Here is a 27336-nt window from a genome sequence, read left to right as displayed (position 1 = left end):
AGTGTTTGGTTTAACAGAAAACTTTTTCTTTTTTTTCAAGGCCTCCCCAGTCTATTTGAAACTCACCATAAGGCTCACACGTTGGGGGAGACCTTCCCCACAACAATTGGGGATCCCGTTAGGCTCCATCAGTGGTATGCTGGTAAATGTTTACCAACCAGCTCCGAGTGGCGTTGGGGAAAGGGTCCTGATGTGTAGCATTTGCTGATTACCATAGTGTAAAAGCTCCCATTTTTGATTTCAGACTATCAATGTGAGGTCACTGAACACAAAGTAAAGAAGTGCAGGTCTGTCAGCCAGCTGCCCCATCACTGACCCTGTCCTCAGGGTACAGCAAACAAACCAGTCTTGCTCAATTGGGCAGCCTGTATTGGCATCACCTGGGTGGTCCAGGGACCCACAAGCCCAGAACTCGGTGGAGGTCGCCCTGGACTAGCAGTGCCCTCAGGAGCCTGGCAGAGCAAATGTAAAACGTCTCTCAGAGAAGGTAACTTCATCCTCGACCTCAAATTATCCCTATAAATACATGTTCAAATACAGTGTTCAGCATGGTCAGAGAGAACCAGGCAGATCACAAGGAAATAGGACACCATGAGCAAGAACTAGCAGAAACAGACCCTCAGATACTTCAAATATTAGAATGATCAGACACAGACGATAAAATAACTGTGCTTTGTTGAAAGAAAGAAGTTTTAAAATCTCTGCAGTGGTCAGGAAACCATAAAAAGCGACATGCCAGATTTATAAAGAACATTTGTAGAAAGCTTTACAGTTTAATCAGAAATCAGATACACAAATTCCTTCAGGGGCCATCTGGTAATAAATGAGTAAAAAGACCGGGTAACACACTGGTGATCTGGAGAGCTTTGTCTGAGGGGACACAGAAGTTCTCAGCTACAGCCGATTGTTGCCATGTGGTACTGGGGACCCAGTTTGTAGATATCTGGATTTCTTTTCATTGTGGTAAAATACCTATAACATAAAATTAAGCATTGTAAGCATTTTAAAGTGTACAATTCAGTGGCATTATGTATATCCACCATGTTGTGCAACCATCACCTCTCTAGTTCCAGAATTTTTTCATCACCCCAAAAGGAGACCCCATGTACCCATTAGCAGTCATTCCCCATTCGTATACCCCCCTTCCCGGCAACCACCAATCTATTTTCTGTCTCTCTGGATTTGCCTAGAGATCTCATGTAAGTGGAATCATACCGTATTTGTCCTTTCGTGAGTGGCTCCTTTCACTTAGTGTGTTTTCAAAGTTCATCCATGTTGTGGCAAGTGTCAGGACTTCATTCCTGCTTAACAGATACACGCATTTATCCATTCATCAGTCCATACTTGGATTTCTGATGTATCTTGCTATTTTAAATTCAAATATATATATATATATTTAAAAGTTCTGTGTGGCCCCCAAGCGCATGTCAGCTGACCTGACCCCGACAGTGTGAGACCTCTGTTTTAGGGCCTGCTGTTACATGTTTTCCCTTGTTCTCCTCAGAATGATTCTCTCAGTGTACCTTCATCTTTCACATTAGTAACTTGTGGTTCAGAATGGTAACAAGACATGACCAGGAAACGGTCTGCAGTGCAATCTCCCACTCCATTACCCTCATAGCTTCTCTACCCAAAACCAAAACCTCTGGGCAAGCTGCTTGGTTCTAGAGTGAGTGGGAGTCAGAGTTCTAGTAGCTATGGCTATGACCTTGAACTTCCTGCGATTCCGTTTCCCCACGTGTAAGATGACTGGTGTTGGGCTAGTTTATCTCCAATGCCCCAGGCTTGCTGACAGGGTCACTCCCACTTTCCCCAGCATCCATCTGGGTGTGAATTAGCTCTGGTCAAGTCTGGTTAGCTGCACCTGAATACAAACATGGGGCACCTGAGTTGTCCTGATACTTGTGGGTTCCTCCACAGAGCTGTCCTGGGGCTGGACGGGGAAGAAACAACGTGCAGAGCCGTCCCTGTAGGCCGGCCCGTCCATTTTACCTGCGCCAGGGTCATTTGTGCGGTCGCGGCATCTGCTCTGAGACTGGGACTTAAGTCGGGAGGGCCTTACATTTAAATCGTGGTTCTCCGACAAACCCAGCGCGGGCCCTTTATTTATGGTGAGGGCCACGATCTCCAGGGGCAAGCAGAGCCCCGGTTAAAATGCTGATCACTCTTGAACTTTCCCTGCCGAATGCTACTTAGTAAGCAAGGTCGCGAGTGGCACCTTTCCTCCGACCCCCGTTTTCCAAAGGATTCAGGAAAGGGAAGCGACGTCCTAGCTCGGGTGTCTCCACGGGGGCCAGCCGAGCTCCGTGTTTCTCAACTGTCTCCAAGAGCACTCGCGTCCCGAATCGTCGCCTTCAACTCCGCGAAGTCAAGAGCCCCGCAGGAAACTTGCATTACTGCACCGGCTGCCGCAAACCCGGGGCGGCGGACCGGCCGCCGGGCTGGCTCCCAAGGAACGCGCTCCCTCCGCGGCCGGCCCGACCTCCCCGGAGGACCCCGCGGCACCTGCGGCCTCCGGGTGAGTGTCCGTGCGCTCGCCCGCCCGCTGCCCCCTCCGCGTGCCGGGTCCGGGTCGCCGGGCGCCCCCGGTCGCGTCCCCGGGCTGGGTGGGAGGCTCGCGGCGCAGCCAGGCGGCGCCCGGAGGCCGCACTGCTGGCGGCTGCGGCGGCGCTGCTCCCCCTGCTCCGAGCAGCTGCCGCCCGGCGCTTGCGCACTGGGCCCGGGCGCGCGGCGGCCCCGGCTTTGTGTGTGTGTGTGTGTGTGTATGTGTGTGTGTGTGCGTGTGTGTGTGAGTGAGTGTGTGTGTATGTGTGTGTGTGTGTGTGTGTGTGAGCGTCTGTGTGTGTGAGTCTGTGTGTGTGAGTGAGCGGCGGGCGGGCGCGAGTGTGGCCGCCGCGGAGCGCGAGCAGGACCCGGCGGCGCGCTCGCAGCCTCTCTCTCCCCGCCAGAACCATGTCGGGCAGGTCGGTTCGAGCCGAGACCAGGAGCCGGGCCAAAGATGATATCAAGAGGGTCATGGCGGCTATTGAGAAAGTGCGCAAATGGTAAGCGGAGGCGCAGCTCGCCCCCTCGGCGCCGCGGCCGCCCGACCCCAGACCACATACAAAAAGCCGGCGGGCGCAGCGTCCCGGCCGCCCGCGGGCCCGGGAGTTGGAGAGGGCGGGCGGCGCGCGAGCCGGGTCACCTGCGCGAGGCGGGGGCCGCGGCCGCTGCCCAGGTGCGCTCGCGCCTGTCGCCCACCTGGCGCGGCGGCGGTGGCAGCCTGGAGGCGGGGGCGCCCCGAGCCGGGCGGCTGAGCGGCGGGCAGTCCCCGCCGCGGCGCTCGGCTCCCGGGAAGGGGGGCTCGGGGCCGGCCCCAGAAGCCATTTCGTTTTGTGCAAGTCACATGAAAGCGGCTTCCCGCGCGCCGGGGCCGCGATGCCGGCGGCGGAGGGGAGAGCGCGAGCTCCATTGTGCAGCGCGGAGCGGGCCGCCGCGGTCTCCGTCTCCTCCCCGCGCGCCCCGGGCGGCGCAGCGCCGGCCCCCGCGCCCTTGCCCGCGCCGGGCCTCCCGCCCTCGCTCCCTCCCCAGCCGGCTCGCTCGCTCGCTCCCCGCCTCCCAGGCCCGGCGCCCTCGAGTCTGCGGAGTTTGCAGAGCGCGAGCCGTTTAAATTTAGCGCTTTGGGCTGCCTGGAGCGAGGGCTGTTGGCGGGGAAGCAAGATGGGGGCGAGCGCGAGGAGGGGCGCCGCGGGGCCCGGGGCGCCGGGCACCCCCTGCACCCGCTCCAGCCGGCACCCGGGCGCGGGGCTCGGGCGAGCCAATGTTTTTGCCCAGAAACCGGTCCTGGGCCGCGCGTCTGCCTTTCCCAAACCAGCAGCTCGTGTTTGTTTTGCGGAGGGAGCCGTTGTTTTTGTTCTCTGCACGGGGGGTGGGGGGGTGGTGGGAAAGGGAGACTCCGGGTTGGCCGCGCGTGTTTCTCCAGCTCGAGCTAGTGTCCGGCGTGGCCTTATTGTAATTAATAGAACTGAATGTTTGCTTGGCCCCGGCGGGGTCTGACTCGGAGTCGCCCGAGGGCCAGGCCCGAGACGCAGCACATCGCCAGGTTGGGGCAGACTTGTTGAAAACTCCCAGCTCCCTGATTTCAACTTTATTATTTTTTTTTCCCACGGCTTCACCAGGGTCAGGGAGGGAGAGGAGCAGCCGCGACGTGCTGGAGTGTCAGTGCCGGCGGGCTCGTCCTGACCCTTTATTTAAAGCCTGAAAACTGGGCAGGCCCCCCGTGGAGGACTATGTTTATGTTTAGGGGTGTCATTTCTTGAGTAACGCCTTGGTCTCTAAAAACCACAGGGGGCCAGGATCCAGTCTAGCCGTGTCACAAGTTAGTTGTCCTTTCTGAGTCAAACCCAACAAAAAAGGCAGGAGGAAAATCAATAAAGTCCACGTGCTCCCAGGCCTCCTATGGAAAGGGCTGTCTGCAGATGGCCGGATGCCCGGCCGAGGGCTGGGTTTGGCTCCAATGGGACAAAGAATTTTCAGAACCGTGAGAAGGGGAGACTTTCCAAAGTTGAAATCCAAGTCTTCCGTGCTGTGGGAGCTCCGCTAGTGCTCAGGGCACCCCGATTGGGACTGGACCCATTTAAAAATGGCAGAAACAGCTGCAGGCAAAACACACACCGGAAAACAAGTCCACAGCCCCCTCTCCTGTGGGATTTCCAGAGGGAAGGCTGGAGTTGTCCCCTATCTTAGCGCCTTTGTAAAGAGAAAAACTGGTGTCTGGGCCTGAGTCCCTTCTATCACAGGCCTGGAGGTGAGAAAGGCTGGGGACAAGCTGCTTTTTTCTGTTCCAGGAGGCATGGTGGGGCCTTCTGCCCCAGGTTCCCAGCCAGGCAGAGGCTCCTGCACCCTGACAGCTGCTCCTGTAGGGCCTGCCTGGCAGCTGCTCTGCAGGGAGGGCAGATGGAACTATGGGGTTTTCCACCCTGTGGGCCCCAGAGCAGCCTGCCTGGAGGCTTTGGATGCTGCTGAACCCACTGCAGGCCCAGCCTGTGTTTAGGGGAGGGGAGGAGTACTTATGTCCCTCCCTGCTTGTGTTTTGGGTAACAACCTGTCAAGTCCTGTAAAGACCTCAGGCTTGGGATCTCAAGGCTGGACTGGGCTTCCAGGTAACTTCCTTCCGTGACCTTGGGCAAACCATGGTACTTCTCCAACCATGGCAGCAAAGGGGTTCTGTGCTGCTTCCTTCCCCACTCCCCCACTAGAATAAGAGCGGGTCTCCAACAGCCCTTACCCCTGTACACTGGAGCAGTCATTAAATGTCTTCATTATAAGGTGGGCTCTGTCGAACTTGTATTTTGCTGATTTTTTTTCTTTTTTTCCTGCCTCTTCTAGGCAAAAACAAACAAACAAACAAAAAAAAAAAACCTGCCTTATATCTTGGGTTTCTCCGGCCTCCAGAAGCCAAATCTCACCTTCACTCTGCCTTTAGAAGGGGTCTTCCAGTCAGTCCTCCAGACGTTGGGTTGTTTATTAACTGCGTGGCCACCAACCATGCAGTTCACCGTTGGCTGGGATGCTGGGTTGCCAGATTTAGCAAATAAAATGACAGGATACCAAGTTAAATTTGAATTTTAGGTAAACAACAAAATAATTTTTAAAATAGGTGTTTTTGTTTTTGTTTTTTAAATATAAGTATGTCCCATGCAATATTTGGGACATGCTTATACTGAAAAAAAATTACTCATTGTGTATCTGAAATTCAAATTTATTTCAGCATCCTATATTGTACCTAGAGGAGAAAGGAGGTTTCTGGCCTGTCATTCAGCCTGGAAGCTTAGGGTGGTATTTCTCGCCAGCCCCAGTGACCCCCTGACAACCTTCTGCCAGCCCTACCCTTCCCCTACCCCTGGAAAGAGTCAGCAGCCCGTGGTAGCCACTGTGTCCACAGCTGCTGGCCGCTCCTCTTCTCCTTTCTGTCTGATGTCCCAGCAGGGCAAGCTGGTGAGTGTGAGGCAGCCAGAAGATGGCTGAAGGAGGGACAAAATGGTGGGCCCCGTTTTAGGAAACCGGCCAGGGTTAGGCGGCCCAGTGTGAGTGGAGAACAGCAGGGTGGGAGACTCATTAGGTGGGAGACAATGGCTTGAGCTGAGAAATAAGACTGGGCTGGGGGCCCCCGGGCCTTTGGTCTGAAAGGCCCCTCAGTGAGACTTTCCAAGAACTTCCCGCCTGTCCCTGGGGGTGGGAGAGGTTTGTGCCTGGGGCCCCCCCTCAGAACCTTTGGGGGTACCCTCCTGCCAGGCACCAGGCAGCTCACGTGGGCCTGGGCCTACTTAGGATAAGGCCCGCCATTGACCAGGCCTCCGGAGGTGTCAAGGACTAGCCCTGGGAAGTGAATACAAAGGAAGGGACGTAGAGCTCTCTTTGAGGGAGCCAGGTGACCCCAGGATGGTCTTGGCCTTGGACCTGGCCTTGGGAGAGTGTTGGAAATTGGCTTTGGCCTGGTGCTTGTAGTTGACATAGGAGCCTGTGCCTAGGAGGAGCAGTCGGAGCTCTGTCCCTGCAGCTGGGACCTCACGTCCTCCTTTCGTCCTGGAGTCCAGGTCTGATGGGGAAGAGAGCGATCCTGAAGCCTGGCTGGTTACCAGGGGCCATGGAAGCAGGAGGGCTTAGGGCACGCCCAGGGGCAGCTTCCTGGAAAGGCTGGGGTGGGGCCTGGTGGTCGTGAATCCTGGCCCAGTGCCTACAGGTGGGGAGAGCTGGAGGATCTGAGGGAACCGCAGAGCCCCATCTGGCGAGTGCCGTTGCTCCTCTCGGGGTGCCTGTGGGCCCCTCGTGGTAAGATCATGTTTTTGAAAGTAGCCAGGAATCTGGATTTTTATACTGTATGACTTTTTTTAAGTTTGGCAATTGATTGAAAAATTTAAAAGCACCATGCAGGCCAGACAAAACCATGTCTGTGGGCCACTTGTTTGCCAGACTCAAGGTAATAACTACCGCTTACTACCCTTGTCGGGGGTGGGGACTATGTGCCCTGGGTGATGGGTTTGGGGGCGGCTCTGGGAACTCAGCTGTTCCTCTAAGCCCATGTGGTGTTTCCCAGGGCGCTGCCAAGCCGCCAGCTTGATGAGACTCTCTGAGCTCACGCGACACGTCTGTGAAATCCCTTCTCATCTTCCCTGGTGCTTGCTCAGTGACTTAACACCTGAGCGCTGGGGCCCTGTCTCTTCCTGGGTGGCTGCTGACCGAATGGCAGGCCTGAGGTGGGCTCCTTGACACTCTACCCCCTGTCTGATAGCCCCTCAGTGTCCACACCTAGGAATGCAGCTGAAGCACGGTGAGCAGGGGACCTGGGCCAAGGGTCTCCAGCTAGGACAAAGGGACGACCTGGTTGTATTGACCTCATAACCTGCAGGCCCCGCAACCTCTCTAGGAAGCACCTGCGACTGCAAACATTCATCCTGACTCATGTGTGGCCGCAAACCCAGATCTGGTACTTTCTGCTCTGAAAGGTGTCTTGTGTATTTGCAAGTCAATTGCTTTTTTTTTTTTTCACAATCAAACTGGATTTCCTAGTATACCGGGGCCCAGGGCGAGGAAGCCAGTCAAGGGCTTGTGAGTAGTAAGTGCCTTTGGTCACTTCTACAGGATTCAAGCAGTTTGCACGTTTGTCCAGCTTCTGTTCCCAGCACGCTCTGTGGAACGGATGCTTAGTTTTCACAGGAGACAGAATAGCAGAAAGTGGGTGCTGGGCTCAGAGCCTGTGTCTAGTCCTGGTTCTGCCATTGACTAGCGGTGTGACCATGAACTAGTGGTATAACCTCTCTGGGCCTCCAATCTCCCCATCTATAAAGTGGGGTGATATTAGTCCCCCTTACATAGGCCTGGTGGCAATATCTGGGAGCGAGAGCGTGTAAATTAAGCACTTGGCACAAAGCCTGGCACACAATGGCTATTATGATTGTTGCTTTGTCACTGAGACTGTTTCTTAGACTGCCTCTGTCCCTTCCTGGCACCTTCTGATTATTCAGAATGGAGGTAGGGAAAGACTGGGATTGTGGATTGTCCATTCTGCCTCCAGCACGAAGGAGGTGGGTGGGTGGTGACTTAGATACCTGCCTTTACTTCTTTCTTTCTGGGCTAAAAGAGGTATGGATGAGGCGGGAGAGGCTGCTCCAAACAGCAGTGCAGCAAGGAGGATTTGATGACTTCACCTCCCCGTGCCTCAGTTTCTTCATCCGTCAAATGGGGAGGGTAACAATTCCTGCCACACAAGGTTATGGGAAGATTAGAGCAAGTGTGTACAATGCTTAGCACATAGAACACACTAGAAATGGTCATAATAATATATTATCATATATAAAAATAAAAGCGAGGTCCTACCTTCCTCTAGCAGGAAACATGGGGGACCCGAGCAGGCACAATTTTGGGAGTAGAGGTGTCTGTGGTTTCGGTTAGGTGGTTTGGAGTGTGCTCGGGTGCCCAGAACCCCGTGCAGTGAAGGGGTGCCAGGTGGCTGTAATACCAGCACGTCAGGGTCTCCCCATCCACAGAGGAGAGGACCCAAGGCTGAAACTGGGGCGGGGAGGCTGCAGGAAGGGCCAGACAGCTCACGAAGAGAGGCATTCATGTTACATGTAGTTCTGGGTTCTGGTGGAACCTTGTCACTAAAATTACTGAGGGCTCCTGGCAGCTACACCACCTGTACCAGGTGTGCGTCTGGCCTTGACCTGCCACTTCTCCCAGGATGGCAGAGCCGGCTGCTAGGAGGGTGGACCCAAGAGCCAGCACTGCCCGGGGTTCAAATCCCAGCTCCCCCTACAGTGAGTTCTCCCTGAGCCCACGTGCCCTCAGTCCCAGTGTTTGGGGCAGGAAGTGACGTGACCTTGCTTGTAGGCTACAGGGGGTCAAGGACAGAAGTTCTGGAGCTGTGACAATAATCTAGAGAAGGACAATGGCTTGGAGCATAGTGGTGTGGAGGAGAGGGCAGTCATTTTTATCCTGAATGAAAACCAGTCACCCCTTTGCCTTCTCATGGCTTGTGACTTTCTCCTCATCCATAAACCTGCCTCTGGCAGCCAGGGGCCCTGGACGCTGTCCCCCAGGAATTTAGGACAGGCTGGGGGTGGGGGCAGCCGTGCAGACATGGGCTTCTCTGCTGCCCAGAGGGGCTGGGTGGCCCCGCTTGGGAGCGATGTGGGACAAAAAGTAGAGGACTCGGGGGCCGGGTTCCTCTCATCCAGATGAGTCACCCCGATAGCAGCCCTTCTCCCCCCAGTCTTACCGAGCACGTCCTTCTAGGCACTGGGGGGACCTTAACACGCATAGTGTCATGTACTCCTCACAGCAGCCCAGAGAGCTGGACGAATCTACGTGGTCTAATAGAAGGGGACACTGAGGCTCAGACGGGTGAAGTGACTTGCCCAGGGGCCCCAGCTGATGAGCAGCAGAGCTGGGATTAGAACCTCATCTGTGGGACCTCGGGCTCGTCCTCTTAATCCCAAGCAGTCACTGCATCACAGCTGCCCCAAGGGAGTAGGGCTGGCGCCCCCACAGGGGTGAGCAGGGCCCTGCCCCCAAAGCCCCTGGTAACAGGCTCTTCCTCTTCCTCCGCAGGGAGAAGAAGTGGGTGACCGTGGGTGACACATCCCTGCGAATCTACAAGTGGGTCCCTGTGACAGAGCCAAAGGTTGACGATGTGAGTATTAGGGGCCTGCCCCCTGGGGTGGGGCCGTCCATCCATGTCCTTCCCACCAGGAGGACAGGGGTTTTGACTGCCACCATGGTGGGACCCTGGGCCCGAGGCTACCTGGGAAGCAGAGGCACCCAGCTTAGGGATGGACAGGCTGCTGGACCTGTGTCCTCCTCCCCACTCACGGTCCAGCCCCAGAGTTTGGTCCTCAGAGAGGTGGGGAGTGTCCACTGCAGGTCATCTCTTCTGGGCTGAGAGCTCCACATTTTGTCAATGGGGACACACCTTAGTGCAGAGGTGTCCCCTCCCCTGGGCCCTGGGCACCATGGTTTGGGGGACGCGTGTAGTGGTGCCCACAGATAGGCAGATCCTCTCCCGTCCTGAACACCTGAGTATCTGCCTGGCGTTACCTCATTTATTTCTCATACTGAGTGTGTGGAGTTGATCTCTAGCCTCTGTACACGTGAGGGCACAGGCTCAGAGAGGTGAAGCCATTTCCCCAGAGTCACACAGCAAGTGTCAGGTCTGTCTGACTCTAAAGCTCATGTTCTCTCCACTGTTGGAGAACCTTCTGGTGGTTGGAGCTGCTGGTGACAGGTGACCCCAGAGTGAGAGAGTTTGGTGCAGGAAGCATGGACCACTGTGGGGAGCTCCCGGAGAGATTGTGACTGTGGCCACCGGAGGGCGCCCCAGGGGCTGTGCTTGAGCTTAAGGAAGGCTTGATGGCAGCTCCCCATGGCAGTTTTTCAGCTTGGTGGCTCCCAGGTCAGTTACTCCCAAAGGCTCCAGGTCAGCTACTCTCATTTCCAGGCAGAATCCAGAATGGCCCCCCTCCAGCCCTTTGCATGGGCCGTTCCCCCCACCGAGTGCCTTTCCTATGCGTACATAGTTCTCTCCTCCAGGACGACAGTCACACTGAGCAGCAAGGCCCCATTTGCTCCTGGGGGTGACATGGTTGTGATTGGTAGGTTTCTGTGGCGGGGTGGGGGGTGCTAAGTAAAGGCGAGCTAAGCCTCCCTCCGCCGTCTTTGGTTACCTGTCTTGGGTCTCCAGGCAGGGCTGAGGCTGCATTCTTGACACTGGTTACATGCTTGCCCCTGCCTGGGTCGGTGCTGGGCTGAGAATGTGGCTGTTTGTAGTCCCTTCTGGTTCTGGCCTGGGCTCATGGAGCCACCAGGGCTGCCTTCCCCAGATGCCCTGAGACCTGGACCCTCACGGTACTGGGTGTCGGCCGTTCCCCGGGAGAGCAGAGTATGGCCAGGCTCCTCGAAGGCAGCGCCTGGCTCTGGCCCCGTCTGTGCCTTGCACATCATTAGGTGGTGTAGAAACGCTGTTGCATTTCAGAAGCCGTGGTCCCTGCTCTCAAGGAATTTATAATCTCATTGGGAGAAGACAATTATAGAATAGCACGAAACAGACATCAGGGAAGTGCCAAATGGATCCTGATCAAGGAGAAAACATAATATATGGGCTGTCGGCAAGTTCAGGCAGCCCCAGGCTGGGCCGAGGGCACTAGATTTGGAGTGGGACAGACCACCCCTGATGAACTTGTGATGTTGGACAGGTGACCCCCACCTCCATGGGCCTTAGTTCCCTTTTTCGTGCCATGAAGCAGTAGAATCCAGGGCCTGGGGTTTCTGCAACAGAGCAGAGGTGAGATATGTCACACGGAGAGAACATAGCCCAGCGCAGCTACAGAGGTGGTGCTCAAGAAATGCTGGTTTGCTGTGATTTCTGAGGTGGGATGTAGAAGACGCCATTTCCCCACCCCCACTCCCTCTAGGGTGACAGGTCTCCCAACTGGCTGAGCATCTGATCCCCTGGGACTCTTAAAGAAATGCAGGTTCCTGGGCACCGCCCCAGACAGCTGAATCCAAATCTTGGATGGTTTTGTCCAGGAATCTGCATTGTGGGGGATAAATAGCTGTTTTTTTTAAAAAAACATCCAATTATGACACAGTTACACCTCTTTTTTTTCCTTTAGAACTCTGGAAAATTTTATTCTTTTACATAGGTAAAACGTGTTACGAAATTCAAACATTACTTTAAAAACTTCCTTTAAACAGAGACAAGTCACCTGCCATAAAATTCACTCTTTTAAAGTGTACAAGTCAGTGTAAGTATATTCACAGAGTTGTGTAACCATCACTGCTGTAATTCCAGAACTTTCTCATCACTCCGAAAAGAAAACTTAGCAGTTCCTCCCTACAACCCAGATCCTGGAAACGACCAGTCTACATTCTGCTTTTCTAGGTTTACGTATTCTTCAAATGTTAGCTTTTTTTTTTTTTTTTTTTTTTTTTTTACTGTATCCCATTTTATAAATCTGCTTCCCATCCGTGCGCACGCCGTGCCCCCCTCACCCAACCCCATCCAGCTCCTTCCCTTGGAGGCACCCAGTGTTTATTCTTCCACAGAGAGCAGGTGCCTGCAAACGTGTAAGTACACGTTTGTCCTTTCTGTTACCATTAATCACGGCATTCCATTCTGTACCTTTTATACATCTTGGAGAAATTGAAATGTGTTTAATGTTGACATTTTTGTAGCTCATTCCCCATTATTAAAGGAAGGGCTGCCTTATTCTCCGTAATTGTTACATCACATTACATCGAATGAATGAACCATAATTTATTTAATGAGTCTCTTACCGGTGGACACAGGTTGTTTCTAACCTGACTCTATTCCAGTTGTAAAAAAATAGAACCACGTGCAAAACTTCTCCCTCCCTCTTCCCTTGGTCTTCCACTGTGGTGCTGGAGAAAGGCAGCCCTGGGCCTTAACCAGCGTGGGAATGTGTGACTCCGTTTTTCCATGGCTCACCTGGCATCACTGTACCAGCTCTGTGCTGGTGACCATGGCCTTTTCCCCAGATGCTCTCCCTGAAGGAGGAGGAGACTCCCGCCAACCAGGGTGTTTGCATGCCTGCAGGTGCTGGCCCTACGCCGTGGGTTTGTTTGCAGCCCCAGAGGCCTCCCTCCGCTGAGCTCTTTGATGAGACCCCTAATGGGATGTGTTCAGATGAAGCCCAAGGAGAGCCCTCCAGGGACTTGGGGGCTCCAAGACGAGTCTATGGAATAAAATATTCCTACCACCCCCCCAGGGTCTTGCTCCTGTGTGCGCACATGTGATTTGGTAACTCGGTTTCTGCTCCATTTTCTCCTCCAGAAAAACAAGAACAAGAAAAAGGGCAAAGATGAGAAGTGTGGCTCGGAGGTGACCACGCCGGAGAACAGCTCGTCCCCGGGGATGATGGACATGCATGGTGAGCGCCCCCTGCCCCGCGTGCTCGGCCCTCTCCCGCCAGGCCCCTGGGCCGAGGCGAGCACTCAGTTGTGTTTTGTTTCAGCAGCAGGTTTGTTCACATTCCAGGTGAGGGGTAGGAGGGCTGGGCAGGAGCAGGAGGCCTCTGTGCCAAGGAGAAGGCTCCGTGGAGGAGAAGGAACTGCTTTTACCAGCGCGAAAAGCCAAGAAACATAAAATGAGACCTTCTTCTCACCCAGGGACAAAAATCTCACAGATGTTCTGTCAGCCCTGGGTGCCCAGTAGGTTTTTGGGGCACACATTTCTCTTTTTCCCTCCTAGGCCTGACATACCATATAAATGACTCTATGTTCCATTTTCAAATTTTGCTTTGGCTGCTGGGAAGCTCCAACCTGGATTTCTGACGTCACCTTAATCACTCTGGGACTTGGGTTCCACAGCGCCAGCCTCACCTCCTTTGCTGTCTTATTTCAAAAGTTGTAACTGGTGTCCCACCGATCAAATCCAGGCCGGGGGCGTGCTTCAGCCAGTCTGCAGTTGTCTTGACGTTACTGGTGTTTATTTTTCTTGTTTACTTTTTTATCTGAGAGGAAGGCCCAGACTCTAAGCGTATGGCTGCATGAAGTGTTGACAGAGGATGCACACCCAGGTCACACTAGCCCAGGTGTCCCCTACTGGTCGTCCCCACTCCTCCGAGGAAAACCACCACCTGACTTCTGACCTTGGAGACTCACATGTGAAGTCTCTAAAACATTGACTTTCTGATACTTGTAAATCAGGAAATCTGCTTCCCTGCCGTCCTTGGAGAAATCCGAGCCTGAAACCCCGGGCACGCGTTCCCTCTCGGGGCTGCAACCTGCCCGGGCAGGAGCACTGTCCCTTAGGGAGGGCGCGGCCTCTCCAGGCCCATCTGGCTCACCTCCTTCTGTCACCTGCCTGGCCTGCTGGTATAAGAGCTTGCAGCACTTGCCTCTTTCCATCTCTTGATCCCAAGTTCAGTGTCTTCGTGCTTTTGACCACTCTAAGCCTTTGGCACAAGGTGGTGTTAAGATAAATGAGTAAGTACATCCAAAAGGAATTGTGGTTTGATTGAGTTCTAACCCTCCAGGCCCAGGGCTGTCTTGTACTGGGGAGACTGACTCGTCTGGAGAATAGTCACAGATTCTGAGGACAGAGTCTTGCTTGTTGCTGAAAGAAACACAGAAGGGAAGGGAGGGGAGGAGAAAGCACAGGGATTTGGCAGACAGCGTGTGGAGAAAGCCTCCCACTGGCCGAACAATCATAGCTGGGATACGTTTCCTTTTCTGAAGCAGGGGATTTGGGCTGGGACGTAATACCTGTCTGCTTGGCACCAGCTAGCTCCCCCACTCTCTAGGGGTCAAGAAGACTCCAGGCCTGGCTCAGGGTTTTGGTTGAAGCACAGAATTACAGGTGGGGCCTTTTAGATCAGAGCTCCTACCAACCTGGGTTCAAGCCTGACTCTCCTCGGATCTCCCCGCAGCTGCGTGATGCCAGACTAGTTACTTAACTTGTAGCCTCTGGGTTTGTCTGTTTTAATCTGTCAAATGGGGGTGGTAACGCCTACTTTATAAGGTCATTGTGAGTATTTTTTACCCCCTCCTGCTTCCCGCCCAAGCCGTTGTTTTCAGTCTAGTTGTGTAGGACACAGCTCCCTGGCCCATGCTGGTATTATGAGCCTTGCACTCCCCCGGCTGAGGCAGTCTGTCGCCAGTTGGTGGTCAGCCGCTCACAGCAGCTCACGGCAGCTCTCGCGGGCTGCCGGCCACTCATGGTGGCACACGGTAGCCCGCAGCAGCACTCAGCAGTCCATGGCAGCTCACGGCAGCTTATGCCAACCTCTGGCTGCTCACAGCAGCCCAGCTGTAGGGAGAGCTGTTGTTCACAGTCTTAGCTGTAGAGGGCGCAGCTCACTGTCCCACGTGGGAATCGAACCGGAGACCTCGGCGTTAGGAGCACAGCGCTCCAACCACCCGAGCCACTGGGCTGAGGCCCATTGTATTAAATAAGTATTAAATAAGATAATTTTTTAAAGCCTTAGCATGTTGGTAGCTAACATTTCAGAAGCCATCACAATGTGCCAAGCGTTTTGCTAAGCCTGCTTCATGCATTACCTGAAAACAAGCCCCGTTGTTCAGATAGGAAAGTAAGGCTCAGAGAATGCTGTAACTTGCCTAGAGTCAGAAATGCCCGTGCTGGCATGCAACGTCCTTTGGAGGCAGAATCTAAGTTTGTGGCCACTAGAAAAATCTAGACTAGCACTCCAGAAAAAATCTAGAATGCTGAACACACCAGGAGCCATGCTCACCTTCTCAGTGTCATTTCCATTTTAGTACCTGTGCAGCCAAGACCAAGTCCAACCACAGAGCACGTCAGTGAAAGTTCAGGGCAAGGTGTGGGGGCCCGGCTGGCTTTGCCTGGCAGGCTCTGGGTGGGAGGATGGGAGAGGAGGAGGTGCAGTGAGGGCCTCTGCATCCAGCTCTGTAGTCTCCAGGATCCAACTGAGGTTAGCCCCCGTGTCAGGGTCACGCTGTCACTGGGCCACCAGGCTTGGCTCAGGCAGCTGACTTGCTGAACATTAGTGCTTGTTGTCACTCATTGACATAACCTCACGCTGGACCCAGGGGTCCAGCCTCTCTGCCTTCCGTGCTTCCCACACACATGCGTGCGTATCCTGGCATAGAAAGGAGGTTTAGATTTTCTCAAACGGTAAATCAGGAGACTGTACATTTTTTCCTTTTTTTAAGTCCCAGAATTCACTCCTAACTAACCCCCAGAGTACGCTTAAGATGCAATTTACCCAGCTGGGGCTGCGTGACTGCCTGGCGCTTCCTCGGCAGGTTGAGGTAGAAGAAAGACGGGGTTCGGAGTTGGGAAGACCAGCCTGAGCAAGGGACTGTGCCACTCTGAGCCTCAGTTTCCCTCTCTGTAAAGGGAGGGTGGTAAGAGCACCTACCTGGTAGGTTGTTGAGAGCATTAAACAAGGTGACTAAATGCTCCTCCCTTCCCTTCCCTTTCCCTCTTCCCTCCACTCCCCTCCCCACAAAAATGTCCTTGGTCTCAGGTGTACAGCATGGCCCAGAAAAGCAGTGTAAGTTTATAGTATTATTTTTGAAATTTGCTACTTGAGTATTCATAGTTTAAGATGACTGTCTGTGCACAAGAAAGGGGATCCAAGGGGGTATGTGCCCTGGGACCCCAGTTCTGCCTCCAGCTTAACCACTAATGCAATTGCCCAATTAGCTTTATTTCCTTTTTTCTTTTCATTATGAAAAATTTCATAAGAGAGACCAGTAGAATGAACACTACGGTGAACCACCCCATATACCTACCACCTGGATTTCCAGTAATATCATGCCATATTTGCCTCATCTATTTATTAACTGTGTTGTTTTTAACTTGAATTACAATTTACATATAAAAAATGCACAGCTCTTGAGTATAAAGTTCAGGAAATTCTGACAATTGTGTGGAGCCTGTGCTAGAGCATTGTAAAATAAAATGTTCTGCATCACGATATTTAAGTCTGTATCTAAACACTTAAGCACGCATCACTAATAAATGACATTTCTACGTACCCACTGTACCATTGTCACTCCTAGCAAAATTAACAATTCTTCAATATCTTTTAAACTCCAAACTATGTTCACATTCACCAGTTGTCCCAAAACATCTCTTACAGCTGGCACGTTCAAAATAGGATCCCAATCGTTCTCTCACATCATGTTTAACTGTTAGTTCTCTTCATTTTCTTTCATCTACACTAATCGTCCCTACTTCTCCTTTTTAAAAAACTTTTTTAATGGTATTGACTTGAAGAAGCTGGGTCAGTTGTCCTGTGGAATATCCCACTTTGTGCTGTGAACTCGTTCTTCTCTCCCTTTTATTTTGTGTCAAGTGGAAGTTTGATCTGGAGGCTTGATGAGATCAGACGAAACCTCTTGGCAGTGCTGCCTCGGGACGTGCTTTGGCCTTTGTATCACTTCAGAGCCAAGTACACAAGATGTCTGGTTTCCTCACCCAGAAGGAGACCTCAAATGTCTCCCAAAAAGTCACACTGTGCCAGGCCACTGTGTGTGGCTGGCTGCCTCCAAACACAGAGTTGTCCTCAGGGGCCCCTGTGGGGGCAGGTCAGGCCCAACTCCCAGAACCCGTTGCCTCACAGGTCACAGGTCGTGAGGGCCGGCGCTGGATGTGTCAGTCCAGAGGTTCGGGAGGAGGAAGTATCGCCTTTCCTGGGAGACTGTTCTGCTGCAGGCACAGAGGCGTGGACAGGCCGAGACTTCAACCCGGTTTTTCTCAGCAGCTGCCCAATTTCACCTGTCGTTCTGTTCCCCACACAGATGATAACAGCAACCAGAGCTCCATAGCAGACGCCTCCCCCATCAAACAGGAGAACAGCAGCAACTCAAGCCCTGCTCCAGAGCCCAACTCCTCCGTGCCCGGCGATGGCACCGACACCAAGGCTGACGAGGCCCAGGCCGAGGGAAAGGAGCTCCCTGGGGCTGAAGGTATGTGCCCTTGGAGCGCTGGGTTCACAGGGGCTTCTCTCCATCCAGGCTGCAGGCAGGCAGTTGACAGGTCTCTATGGAGGCCCTGCCATGTGCCCGCCCCAGGAAGGTAAGGGCAGAAGAAAGGTAACACCTGGAGTTCATATTCTTGGCGGGGGGTGGGGTGCAATTTAAAAATCACACGATTTAGTATTTGGAAAATAAGTGTTGTGGCGAATTATAAAGTAAGAAAACGGAATGAGGAGTCTTGCCACGTTACAGGGTCAGGGAAAGCCCCATTGTGCAAATGAGGCGAGGGAGCAAGCCCCGTGGATAACTGGGAGAAGCGTATTGTGGGCAGAGGGAACCCGTGCCAGGGCCCTGAGGTGGGAACGCGCTCAGTGTGGCTGCGGGAGAGGGGGTGAGGAGCTCAGACAGTGCGATGAGGTTGGAGAGGAGGCAGCCTCCAGTGTGGGGCTCGTAAGGCCACGTAGCAGCCCCCGACTTCTGTGCTGAGTGAGATGAGAGCCACTGGGAGTTTGTGTGTTGTGACCGGAAGGATCACTTGGTTCGCTGTGATTGAGAACAAATCATGGGGGGCCAGGATGGAGGCAGGAGACCAGTGAGGGGCTAGTGCAGTCATTCCGGTGGGAGAGCACGGCGGCTGCCCCATCGTGGGAGTGGGGGGCGCCGTGAGAAGTGGTCTGACGGTGGAGGACGTGTGTGTGTACACATGTATATGCTCATTTATTTTGAGGTCTCTGGACTGCCACTAAATAAAAATATTCAAATGTATATGGTCCCTGACTTACAGTGGTTTGACTTAATGATTTTTCAACTTTAGGATGGTAAGAAAGCCATATATATATATGCATTCAGTACAAATCGTATTCTGAATTTTGATCTTTTCCCGCGCTAGTGATACGTGGTCTGCTTCTCTCGTGATGCTGGACAGTGAGCCGCAGCTCCCAGCCTGCCATGCAGTCACAGGCCAGGGGGCTGTGGACACAGGAAGAGCTGGTCACATTTAGGCTGACTCTTCCCAGCCATGTGGCCTTGAGCGGCAGCATCACCTCCTACGCACCTTCCTGTTTCCTTGTTTATGAAATGAGATAAAGAAAAGTTGCCTTTTGTCAGGTCACGGCAAGGGGTAAGTGAGGCAGGAAAGTCAGTGACATGCTTGGCTGAGCCTGGCGCGTAGGAAGGGCCTGGTGAGCTGTGGGGAGGGCGGGTGAGGGGGGTGACCTGGGGGTGCTGGGGGCAGGGGCCCTGCAGGACCAGGTGTGGGCCACGTCCTTCTTTCTTTCTGGCAGTGGCCTTGTTTCTCCCATGTTTGGGGTCTGTGTCTCCTTTGTCCTAAAGGGCCAGTCAAGCTCAGCTGCAGGAATCGTATCTCGGTTTAATGCTTCCTTCCATAACTGCCACATTTTGGTGACCACCAGCCCCATGCACCAACACCCCACAAGCTTCACAGCTCTGAGTGGGGACCACACCAGGGTCCTCTTCCGGCCACTGCAGGTCACTAGGCCTGCACAGTTGCCCAGTATTGCTCAGGCAGGACTACCACAGCGGGCCAGGCCCACCTGCCCACTGCCAGGGGCCACCTGAGCTCCTGTGGGAAGGACACGGAGGCAGACCCCTCCCACACAGCCTTCCCAGGTGGGCGCACGCTGCCTGCCTGCCTGTGGGACAGGGTGGATTGGTCACCAGCTGTTGACCTTGCTTTGAACTTGTTTACTGCTGAGTGAGTTCAGGGAATGACATAATGTTCAAACTCCCTGGACTAAATTTAGGCCCCAGGAAAATAATTTCCCCTGGGTGAGTTCCAGTACCGTTCTGCTAAGAGAATCAGGCCACTGCGCGGAGCTCTTGAACACTCCGTGAGCTCCAGGGCCACTGAGCATTAGGCGGGGCAAGGGGGCAGCGTGATTCTCCAGGTGACCAGCCACCTTCGTGATTTCTACGCCTGCATCCGGGGCCCCACCTCCCACGCCACTCTGCAGAACGCACTGTGTAGGGCAGGAAGGGAACTGTGGTCAGAAAGAAGGAGGACAATCACAATCGAAAATGTTTGTTAAAGCAAACACATTGTGAAATAGACTGTAACATTAATGTGGGTTTTTTTTAATTGAGATAAAATTCACATAACACAAAAGTAACCAGGTTAAAGTACACAAGCCAGTGGCATTTAGGACAGACAATTCACAATGTTGTGTAATCACCACCTCTGTCTAGTTCCAGAACATTTCCATCACCCCCATGGAAATCCTGTCCCCATTAGCCGTCACTCGCCTTCCCTCCCCCAGCTCCTGACACCTACCACTCTGCTTTCTGTCTCTATGGATTTGCCCTTTCTGGACATTGCCTATAAATGGAATCACGTACTGTGTGGCCTTTTGTATCTGGCTGATTTCACTCATCATCATGTCTTCGAGGTTCATCCACACTGTAATGTGTCAATGCTTCATTCCTTTTTACGGCTGCATAGCATTCCATTGTGGGCACAGACTACGTTCTGTTTATCCTTGCATCTGTTCATTTACATTTGGGCTGTTTCCATCTTTTGGCCATTGTAAGCAGTGCTGCTCTGAACGTTTGTGTGCCAGTATTGAAGGACCTACTTTCAGTTCTTTTAGGTCTGTACCTTGGAGTGGCGTCGCTAGGTTGTGCAGTAATTCCGTGTTTAACTTTTTGAGGAATTGCCATTAACATGGGTTTTAAAGGTAAAACTAAAAATATCAAAGAAATGTCAGGTTTATGGGGAGTTTGGTTCTGTGCCCTAGGTAATCCCTCCTTTACTCCCACTTGGGGTTATTTTGCTGCTTGGGTCCTTTTCCTGTCATTCCACTTAATCCTCACAGGGACTCGTCAGGGTGACTGTTGTCAGCCTTGATTTTTACGGGGATGGGGAGATCTGAGACTGAGAGCCCAGGTCCCACAGAAAACAAGAGACCGAGGCAGCATTTGAACCCAGGTCCGTCTGTAAACCCCATGTCCTCCCAGACACCAGGTGGAGGTGGAGCCCAGCCCTAGTGATGATGGAACCCTGACTCTCCCCATGGCGGCAGCATACCCCAGCTCAGACCCTGGCCGAATGTCAGGTCTCCGGGCACTGCCCACAAGAGATCAGTGGCTGCTGGTTTGGGGAGTGAGAGAATGTTAAGAGCAGCTCACCTGGGCCAGGTGGGCTAGGAGGCCAGCCCCTTGGGGGGAGGGTCGTGCAGCCCTTGCCTGCCCTGCTTCTCAGTCCTCTGATCTCCTGACTCAGGCTGGAGTGCTGCTGACTTTTTCCCAGTTCTCCATATTGCTTGCTTGCTTTAAAATTTAAGCCTGGATTTTTTTTTTCCTTTTTGTCACTCTTCTGCTTCTGTAATCCCAGAAAGTGAGGCATTCTTGAGTATTGTAGTGCACTTTTAGAAAATCAGGGTGACATATGTTGTCGGGGCCCTGGGTTCCAGAATAGTGGGGCCCCGGGTGGGATGTCACTGCTTGTTCCATGAGTGCTCTGGTTCTGTGCCCTAAAAAAGCGGCAGGTACGACCACAGGTGCCTCTTCTTCCAAAGCCACACCACCTCATACAACCTGCTATGCCCTGCACATTCCTTCTGCTAAAGGAATGTGGGGGCTGGGGTCGGGGTGAGCAGGGAGATGAAACAGAATTCACTAAATAAGTGATTGTTTGATAGAATGCCGTGCAGCCATTTTGTGCGCTTGTATTTAGAGAATTTTTAAAGACATGAACAAGTCTTCCAAAATACTGTGTGATCCCCATTCGGGGAGAGAGGAGAATTATGTGCGTGTAAGGGGAAAACATCTGGAAAGATGGGACTAAATCCTCTAAAATGTTAGTGGGATGGTAGCTGTGGGTGGCGTGAGATAATTGGCGATTTCAACTTACTTGTTTCTGTATTTTTTGTTTCTTGCAATGATCCGTCATTGTTCTGACGGTCAGAAAAAGACCCATATTATTAAGAGAAATGTTTACAAGGGGGCAGTTACCTCTGCGGTTCCCCAATGGAGGAGAATGCAGGCTTTGTGATGAAGAGGGAGGAGTCCGCAGCCATGATGGTTGGAACGTGCTGTGTCCACCAGAGGGCGCCGGGTGCACGCGGCACAGAGCCTGTGGCATCCTTTTGGATGCCCTCTAGGGGCAGTTGGCAGATAATGGGGTGTGCAGGAAAGAGTTGGAGGCCACAGGGCCAGCGCATGGCCTGGCTGCTTAAAATGACATCATTAAAAAATAAGCAAGAGGTTTCCCAAGCCCCCCAGCTCATTGCAGCCCTGACAGACCGCCTGGCCACAAAACTACCCGGTTCCAGGTATTTTTAGTAATTGGTCCATCTGGCCCTGCCTCTCACGTGTCTGAAAACAGCTTCTGTCGTCTTCTTCTCCCTCAGATGCCTCTGACGAGCAGAATTCACAGTCATCACTGGAAAACTCGATGAACAGTTCAGAGAAGGTCGAGCGGCAGCCATCTGGAGACACGGGTCTAGCTGCAGAGACGTCTTCAATCTCTCAGGTACCTCGATCGAGGTCTCAGAGGGGCAGCCAGATCAGCCAGGAGCCCGTTGGGGTGTCGGGGGTACGTTGAAAGGTGTTTTGTAATTTTGTTTTGTTGTTTTCTCATTAGACGGTTAGAACTTTTGTGTATTCATTGAGTAAGATTCGTGAGCGGCCTTCTGTGTCCTGTCCTGGGTGCTGGGGTACGATGAAGGACAGGACACTGGGCCCGGCCCTCGGGATGGTGGAGGAAGACGAAGGTTCTTTTTTTCCTAGCCTCAGCTTTGTAACTTTGTTTATTTGCGTCCATAAAAGCGTTGCCTTCTCTCAGTGACCCAAAGTCAACTTCCTTTAGAGCTGGGAAGATAAGTCTTCAGAATCCTCAAGGCTGGATGGAATAGTCTTTGGATATATTTTGCAACTGACTGTACTCCCCCCGCTCGGACCCCTTTCTGGGTCATCACCATTTGTCAGAATCTGGTCTGAATCAAATAGTGCAGAAGCAGGTGGCCCAGTGGATAGGAGCAGATGTCCCGGGTTCAAATCCCAGGTCTGTCACTTGGCATGCGCCGAGCTGCAGTGTCTCCAGCAGCTAAAATGGGATGTCAGGGCTGTCTTGGGGCCAGGGTGTGGTAAGATGAGAGAAGGTGGGTAACATGCTTACAGCAGAGCTGGACACAGGAGATCCTCAGTGTTGCCACAGCCACCATGAAGACTCATTGTCAACCCTCTTTGCTCATCCGAGAGGAGTGGGGTCTCAGAGTTATCAAAATGTCAACTAAAAAATCTGTTTCCTCTTTGCTGAGTAGTTTCCGGTACCTCGGGAGAAGTTGACAGTGAGTAGCAGCAGAAAGAAAGGAGAGGGCAGCATGCAGCAAAATTTGGTCTGCACATTGTGGAGCCTTGAACCAGGCCTCCCCCAGGGGACGTGCCTCTCAGACTTTGGCATCTCTATACCTTTGCATATGTACCTTCCTTTCATCCTATGGAACACTCTCCAACTGCCCAGAGCCACAGACCAAGGGTTGATGGAAGATGTGTTTGCAGTGGCAGGAAGTTTGTCGAAAGGGAACTGGCTAAATGAATCTGGGGTACTGTGTATAAAACAGTCTCGTGTGCAGCCGTTAGAAGGGGTACAGTTGACTTAAGTAAGATAAAGAATGAAGAAATAGTCTCTCAATGTGAAATGAGAAAAGCAAGTCACAGAACCTCAAGCATCGCATGAGCCCATTTGATTACAAATAAAAATCAAAGCCTCATGTATAGTTTGTAAAACCAAGGTGTGAGCTGGGGTCTCATGGCCTTTGGAACTCAGCGGAGGAAAGCTCAACTTGAAACTTAGATCCACACCCCTGGGGGGTCTAGTGCTTCCCCCCGACATCTGGAATAGTCTAGGCGTCTTCCATTCTAACTCCACTCCCATTCCAGGGGGCGCAGACCTGAAATTGGGCCCCCTCCACTGCGTTCACACACACAGAGACACCCACACTCACCTGCAGAGCTGCTAGGTCTGTGAGCAGGATGGAGGGTGCATTGCAGTAAAGCGAACAACTTGACATTGAAGCCCGGCCATTCCTGCTTGTCTGTCTGGCCAAGCCCACGTGTCTCTTCTCTCTTTCATTTCACCTCCCCAACCCTCTGCCTCCTGCTCCCTCTGTTCTTTCCCAGTTCCATTCCCGAGCTCACACACTTTCACCCCCCGCCATCCAAGTGGTCTGCAGAACCCTGGGACCTTCTGAGCAAGACCCACCTTCCTCAGAAGGGACCATGCAGCCCACTGGTTCCTGTTACATCTGGATTGAAGTTTGATCGCTTTCATAGTAAGAAAAGGAGAGAGGAAAGACAGCGGCGTCTTCTTGTCTCCATGCCATACCTGCTCTCAGGGTCAGCTCCAAGACACTCATACACATCCTACATCGAGGCCCCAGGGTCTCTATTTAACATTAATCAGGCACCCACTGTGTACCAGGGACTATGCCGGATATAGAGACCCAGGGGGAACCAGCAGACACGGATTACAGAGCGGATTACAGAGCCACAGTATGTGCCGTGGGAGAACCGGCACAGAGAGATGCAAACAAGCCTGACAGGAGTGGGGCGTCTTCCAGGATCGTGGAGGCGGAGAGGCATGGGCTGGGGGTGGGACTTTGAAGGACCGGGATTAGGGCTGGGAGGCATGCTTTCTAGGCAGAGGGAACCAAAGGTGTACAGGCCTGGAGACAGGTGTGAGCCTGAGGACAGTGGGGAGGCCAGGACGGCTGGAACCTAGCTGGCGAGACAAGGCACAAAGGACAACGGGCAAGGTCCCCGGGCCTTTCCAGCCTGGTAAGGAGTTGGGATTTTGTTGTGAAGTCAGTGGGAAAGCCTCGGTGTGTTTTAGATTCTAAGTATGATTTCTATTTGGAGGAGATCGCCTAGGCTATGTTGGAGGCTCTGTAGGGAGGCGGCAGAGCAAGCTGCTGTGTCATCCGGGCCAGAGGTGGTGGCAGCTGAGGGGCAGACGGGGCGCTGGGCAGAGGGAGAGCAGGGTGGGCTGGGGGCTTCCCAGGAAGATGGAGGCACCCCGATGGACATGGGAGCACCGGCTGCGATGTGTGAAGTCAAGAGTGGGTCTTGGGTGACAGGTCAGGATGGCGATGCCAGAGATGATTGAGTGGGACAGTCCAGGCAGAGGTGGGTGAGCGAGTGTTTGACCTTTCTTTGAGTCAAGGGACTTCTTGGGAATTTGGTGACCTCTACGGACCCTCTCCCCAGAATCATATACATGTGCACATTCAACGACCGCCAAGCGTTCGCCCCAGGCCAGCCACCAGTGCTGGGCCCTGGAGGAGCAGTTGTCAGCATGGCACGGTTCGTGTAGGGCTTTGAACGTAGAGAGGTAAACTTGAACCTTGTGTGTAAATAATGACCCTGGCAGTTAATTTCAGATTGGAGGATGGATAATAGGACACCCCCTCCAGGCTGTGCAGGGTGAAGGGGAGGGAGAGCTTCGAGGCACAGAGGGAAGATCCGGAGGGAAGCCAGTGTGACAGGGCCAGGCAGGGCCCAGGAGACGCGGGCTTCGGGGGAGATAGGAGGAGTTTGGGTTTGAAGTTCTCCGCGGGTCCATGAACCTCCTCAAGTCCAGGCCTTGGGGTCCTGCCCTCAATCCCATCCTGGGCTCCCCTTCAACCTCACAGCTTGTTGACCTGTGACCTTTTCTCCCTCTTTCCCCAAGGACTTGGAAGGAGGGCCGCCCTCTAAAAAGATGAAACTGGAGGCTTCGCAACAAAACTCCGAAGAGATGTAGACACTAGGTCCCGTCCCCGGACCACATTTCACGGGCGATCCATCAGCAGGCTTAATTCTACAACAGCTTCCCCCGAGCAAGCCCTCGGGTTAGAACTACTAACTTTCCAAGTTTACCAAGTGCAAATCCAAGAAAACCTAGAATGGCATGACTTCTCAGACACTGAAGAACTTTCTGCTGTGAAGCAAAACACTCGAATCTTGAAGTGACTGTCCTTGTGGAGGCGGGTCGACAGCTCAGGAGTGTCTGCACACTGTCTCTGCAGCCAAGTTCACGTTTGCGTTGCTGCTGTATTGTCCCCCCCACCCCCACTTCTCTATTTAACGATATAAGCTATTTGAGGGTGGTACCCATCAGGAATTTGCTTTTTGTCGGGGCTTTTCACTGTTCCACCGATTCCTCCTGCTTTCTTTTTTTGTGCCTTGTGCCCTTGAGGTGACCTCTGGCATGTTTTCCCGGTTGTTTTGCATCTCCCTTTGCAAAGTGCCCTCTTGGCTTTATTGAGGCAGCCATTGCCATTGCTCCGGCCCTCACATCTCGCTCCTCCCTGCCCTGGGACTTCAATGGGAACAGAGCAGGCAGGGAGGAAAAGAGCCAGAGGTTGCAGAAGAGCAAAACCTCCTCAGATGCCTGATTTTTAGGTGTGGGGTGCTTGGGCACTCCCTGGGCCTTTGCTGGGGGGTGGGGGGACAGCACCAGCCTCTAGCGCCCGAGGAGTCTCAGATGTTGGCACTGTCCCCAAGCGCTGGCCACTCAATATGCTCTTACTTCTTCGGGGCGTCTGAGCCTGGTGTTTCTGAGCAGCCCAGACGGACATGCAGGGCCCTTAGATTGTTCTGGCACTTCCATCCTCTGCCCCCACCAAATGGCTTTCTCCCATTCCCCCCAAGATGAAATGGCTTCTGTGGCTGACTGCATGATTGTCTCCTTAAGACGACAAAAGGGCTGAGGAGGCTGGGAGCAGAGGCAGGAATAGCTGGTGCTGAACTTTCATAGGACTGGATGTCGCTTGGATTTCAAATCCACAGTAACCTGCTGCCCTCTGCCTCCCCAGGTCCCCCGGCCCCACCCCGGGGGACACAAGATTGCAGTTTGGGAAATCCGCTGGCTTCTGCAGAATGTTCCTGACTCGCTGAGCCAACTGTTGGATCTCGTCTCATTGCCAGGATGCACCACCGTGGGTCCCCACCAGGGAGCGGATCTTTGATGGTTGGGCCTCGAAGGCCAGAAAGGAGGCACTAAGGAGTTGGAAAGCTCTGCACTCCTCCAGGAAGGGGTGATCGAATCCCGCCTCCAACCCCGCCCGTCTGGGGCAACTTCCTCTCACCAAAATGGAGATGCCCCCTTGGACCAACTGCCTAATTGCTTGGTTCTGAGGCCTGGTTGCTCTTAGTTCCTAAATGGACTCCTCAGACCTTAACCCTTTTCCTGAGCTTTCTTTACTGCACTGGAGTTCCAACTCCCTTTGAGTTGTGTGTGGTGGGGTGGGGAGGGTTGTGGGTTTTGTTGGTTGTTTTTTGGGATTTGTTTTGTTTTGTTTGTTTTTGCTAATTGGTGCATATTCAGGTACCACCTTTGACATGTGGATCTCTCTCCTGACCACCATAGGAAGTGTCTGCCAGGTTCAATTTTCTAAGAGTTTCTGAGGGTGAGGCTCTTAATTTTTTTTTTTTTTTAAGGGAGCCAATCTAGTTCCTGCACTTCAAGAAGAAATCAAAATGTTCCTGAATTTCAAATACCTCATGCAAAAATGTGTCCTGAAATAAGGGAAAACAAACAAACAAACTTTGGAAATCTTAATGTTGAAGTTAACGATGCCGAAAGGTTTCTGTCTTAAAAAACAAAAAAAAAAAAACAAAAAAAAAACCCCTATCAGTTTTGCCCTCACTCAGGCAGGCAGGCGGTTCCTCGGAGAACTGCGCTCTGCCGTTACCTCTTAGCAAATCTCAAGGCGGCTTTACCTCCAGCTCCTATAGAGTTAACGTTTTCCTTTGCAGCAAAACTCCGTTTTGACAAAAGATGAATTTGGATGTTTATTTCCTGCTCTTTCGAGGAAACGAGAGGTGGCAACCAAGATAATTGAAGGAGAATCTCTCTCTCTCTCTCTCTCTCTC

At 52.9% G+C, this 27336-nt stretch overlaps 1 protein-coding gene and 1 long non-coding RNA gene across 3 annotated transcripts; one reads left to right on the top strand and one right to left on the bottom strand.

The window, feature by feature from the left end:
* Positions 1-659: 659 nt before the first annotated feature.
* LOC117017561 (uncharacterized) lies at positions 660-2649 on the bottom strand. The gene is made up of 3 exons (XR_004422093.1): positions 1886-2649; positions 1216-1301; positions 660-972 (listed from the first exon to the last, which is right to left on the bottom strand). It is a non-coding gene; the product is annotated as an uncharacterized LOC117017561 (long non-coding RNA).
* An 85-nt stretch (positions 2650-2734) lies between these two features.
* Positions 2735-27076, top strand: BCL7A (BAF chromatin remodeling complex subunit BCL7A). Of its 2 annotated transcripts, none has more exons than XM_033097947.1 (6): positions 2735-3044; positions 9589-9670; positions 12830-12926; positions 17287-17454; positions 21831-22015; positions 25151-27076. In XM_033097947.1, exons 1-6 carry the CDS (start codon positions 2953-2955, stop codon positions 25220-25222), a joined length of 696 nt encoding a protein of 231 aa, XP_032953838.1. In that variant the 5' UTR covers positions 2735-2952; the 3' UTR covers positions 25223-27076. The 2 variants fall into 2 exon arrangements, with proteins under 2 accessions (XP_032953838.1, XP_032953839.1); XM_033097948.1 differs by having other exon boundaries at positions 2745-3044; positions 21831-21952.
* Positions 27077-27336: the final 260 nt, after the last annotated feature.

The sequence above is a fragment of the Rhinolophus ferrumequinum genome, chromosome 25 (genome assembly GCF_004115265.2).
Source record: "Rhinolophus ferrumequinum isolate MPI-CBG mRhiFer1 chromosome 25, mRhiFer1_v1.p, whole genome shotgun sequence".
NCBI classification, from domain to species: domain Eukaryota; kingdom Metazoa; phylum Chordata; class Mammalia; order Chiroptera; family Rhinolophidae; genus Rhinolophus; species Rhinolophus ferrumequinum.
This window is presented reverse-complemented; position numbering and strand designations above follow the sequence as displayed.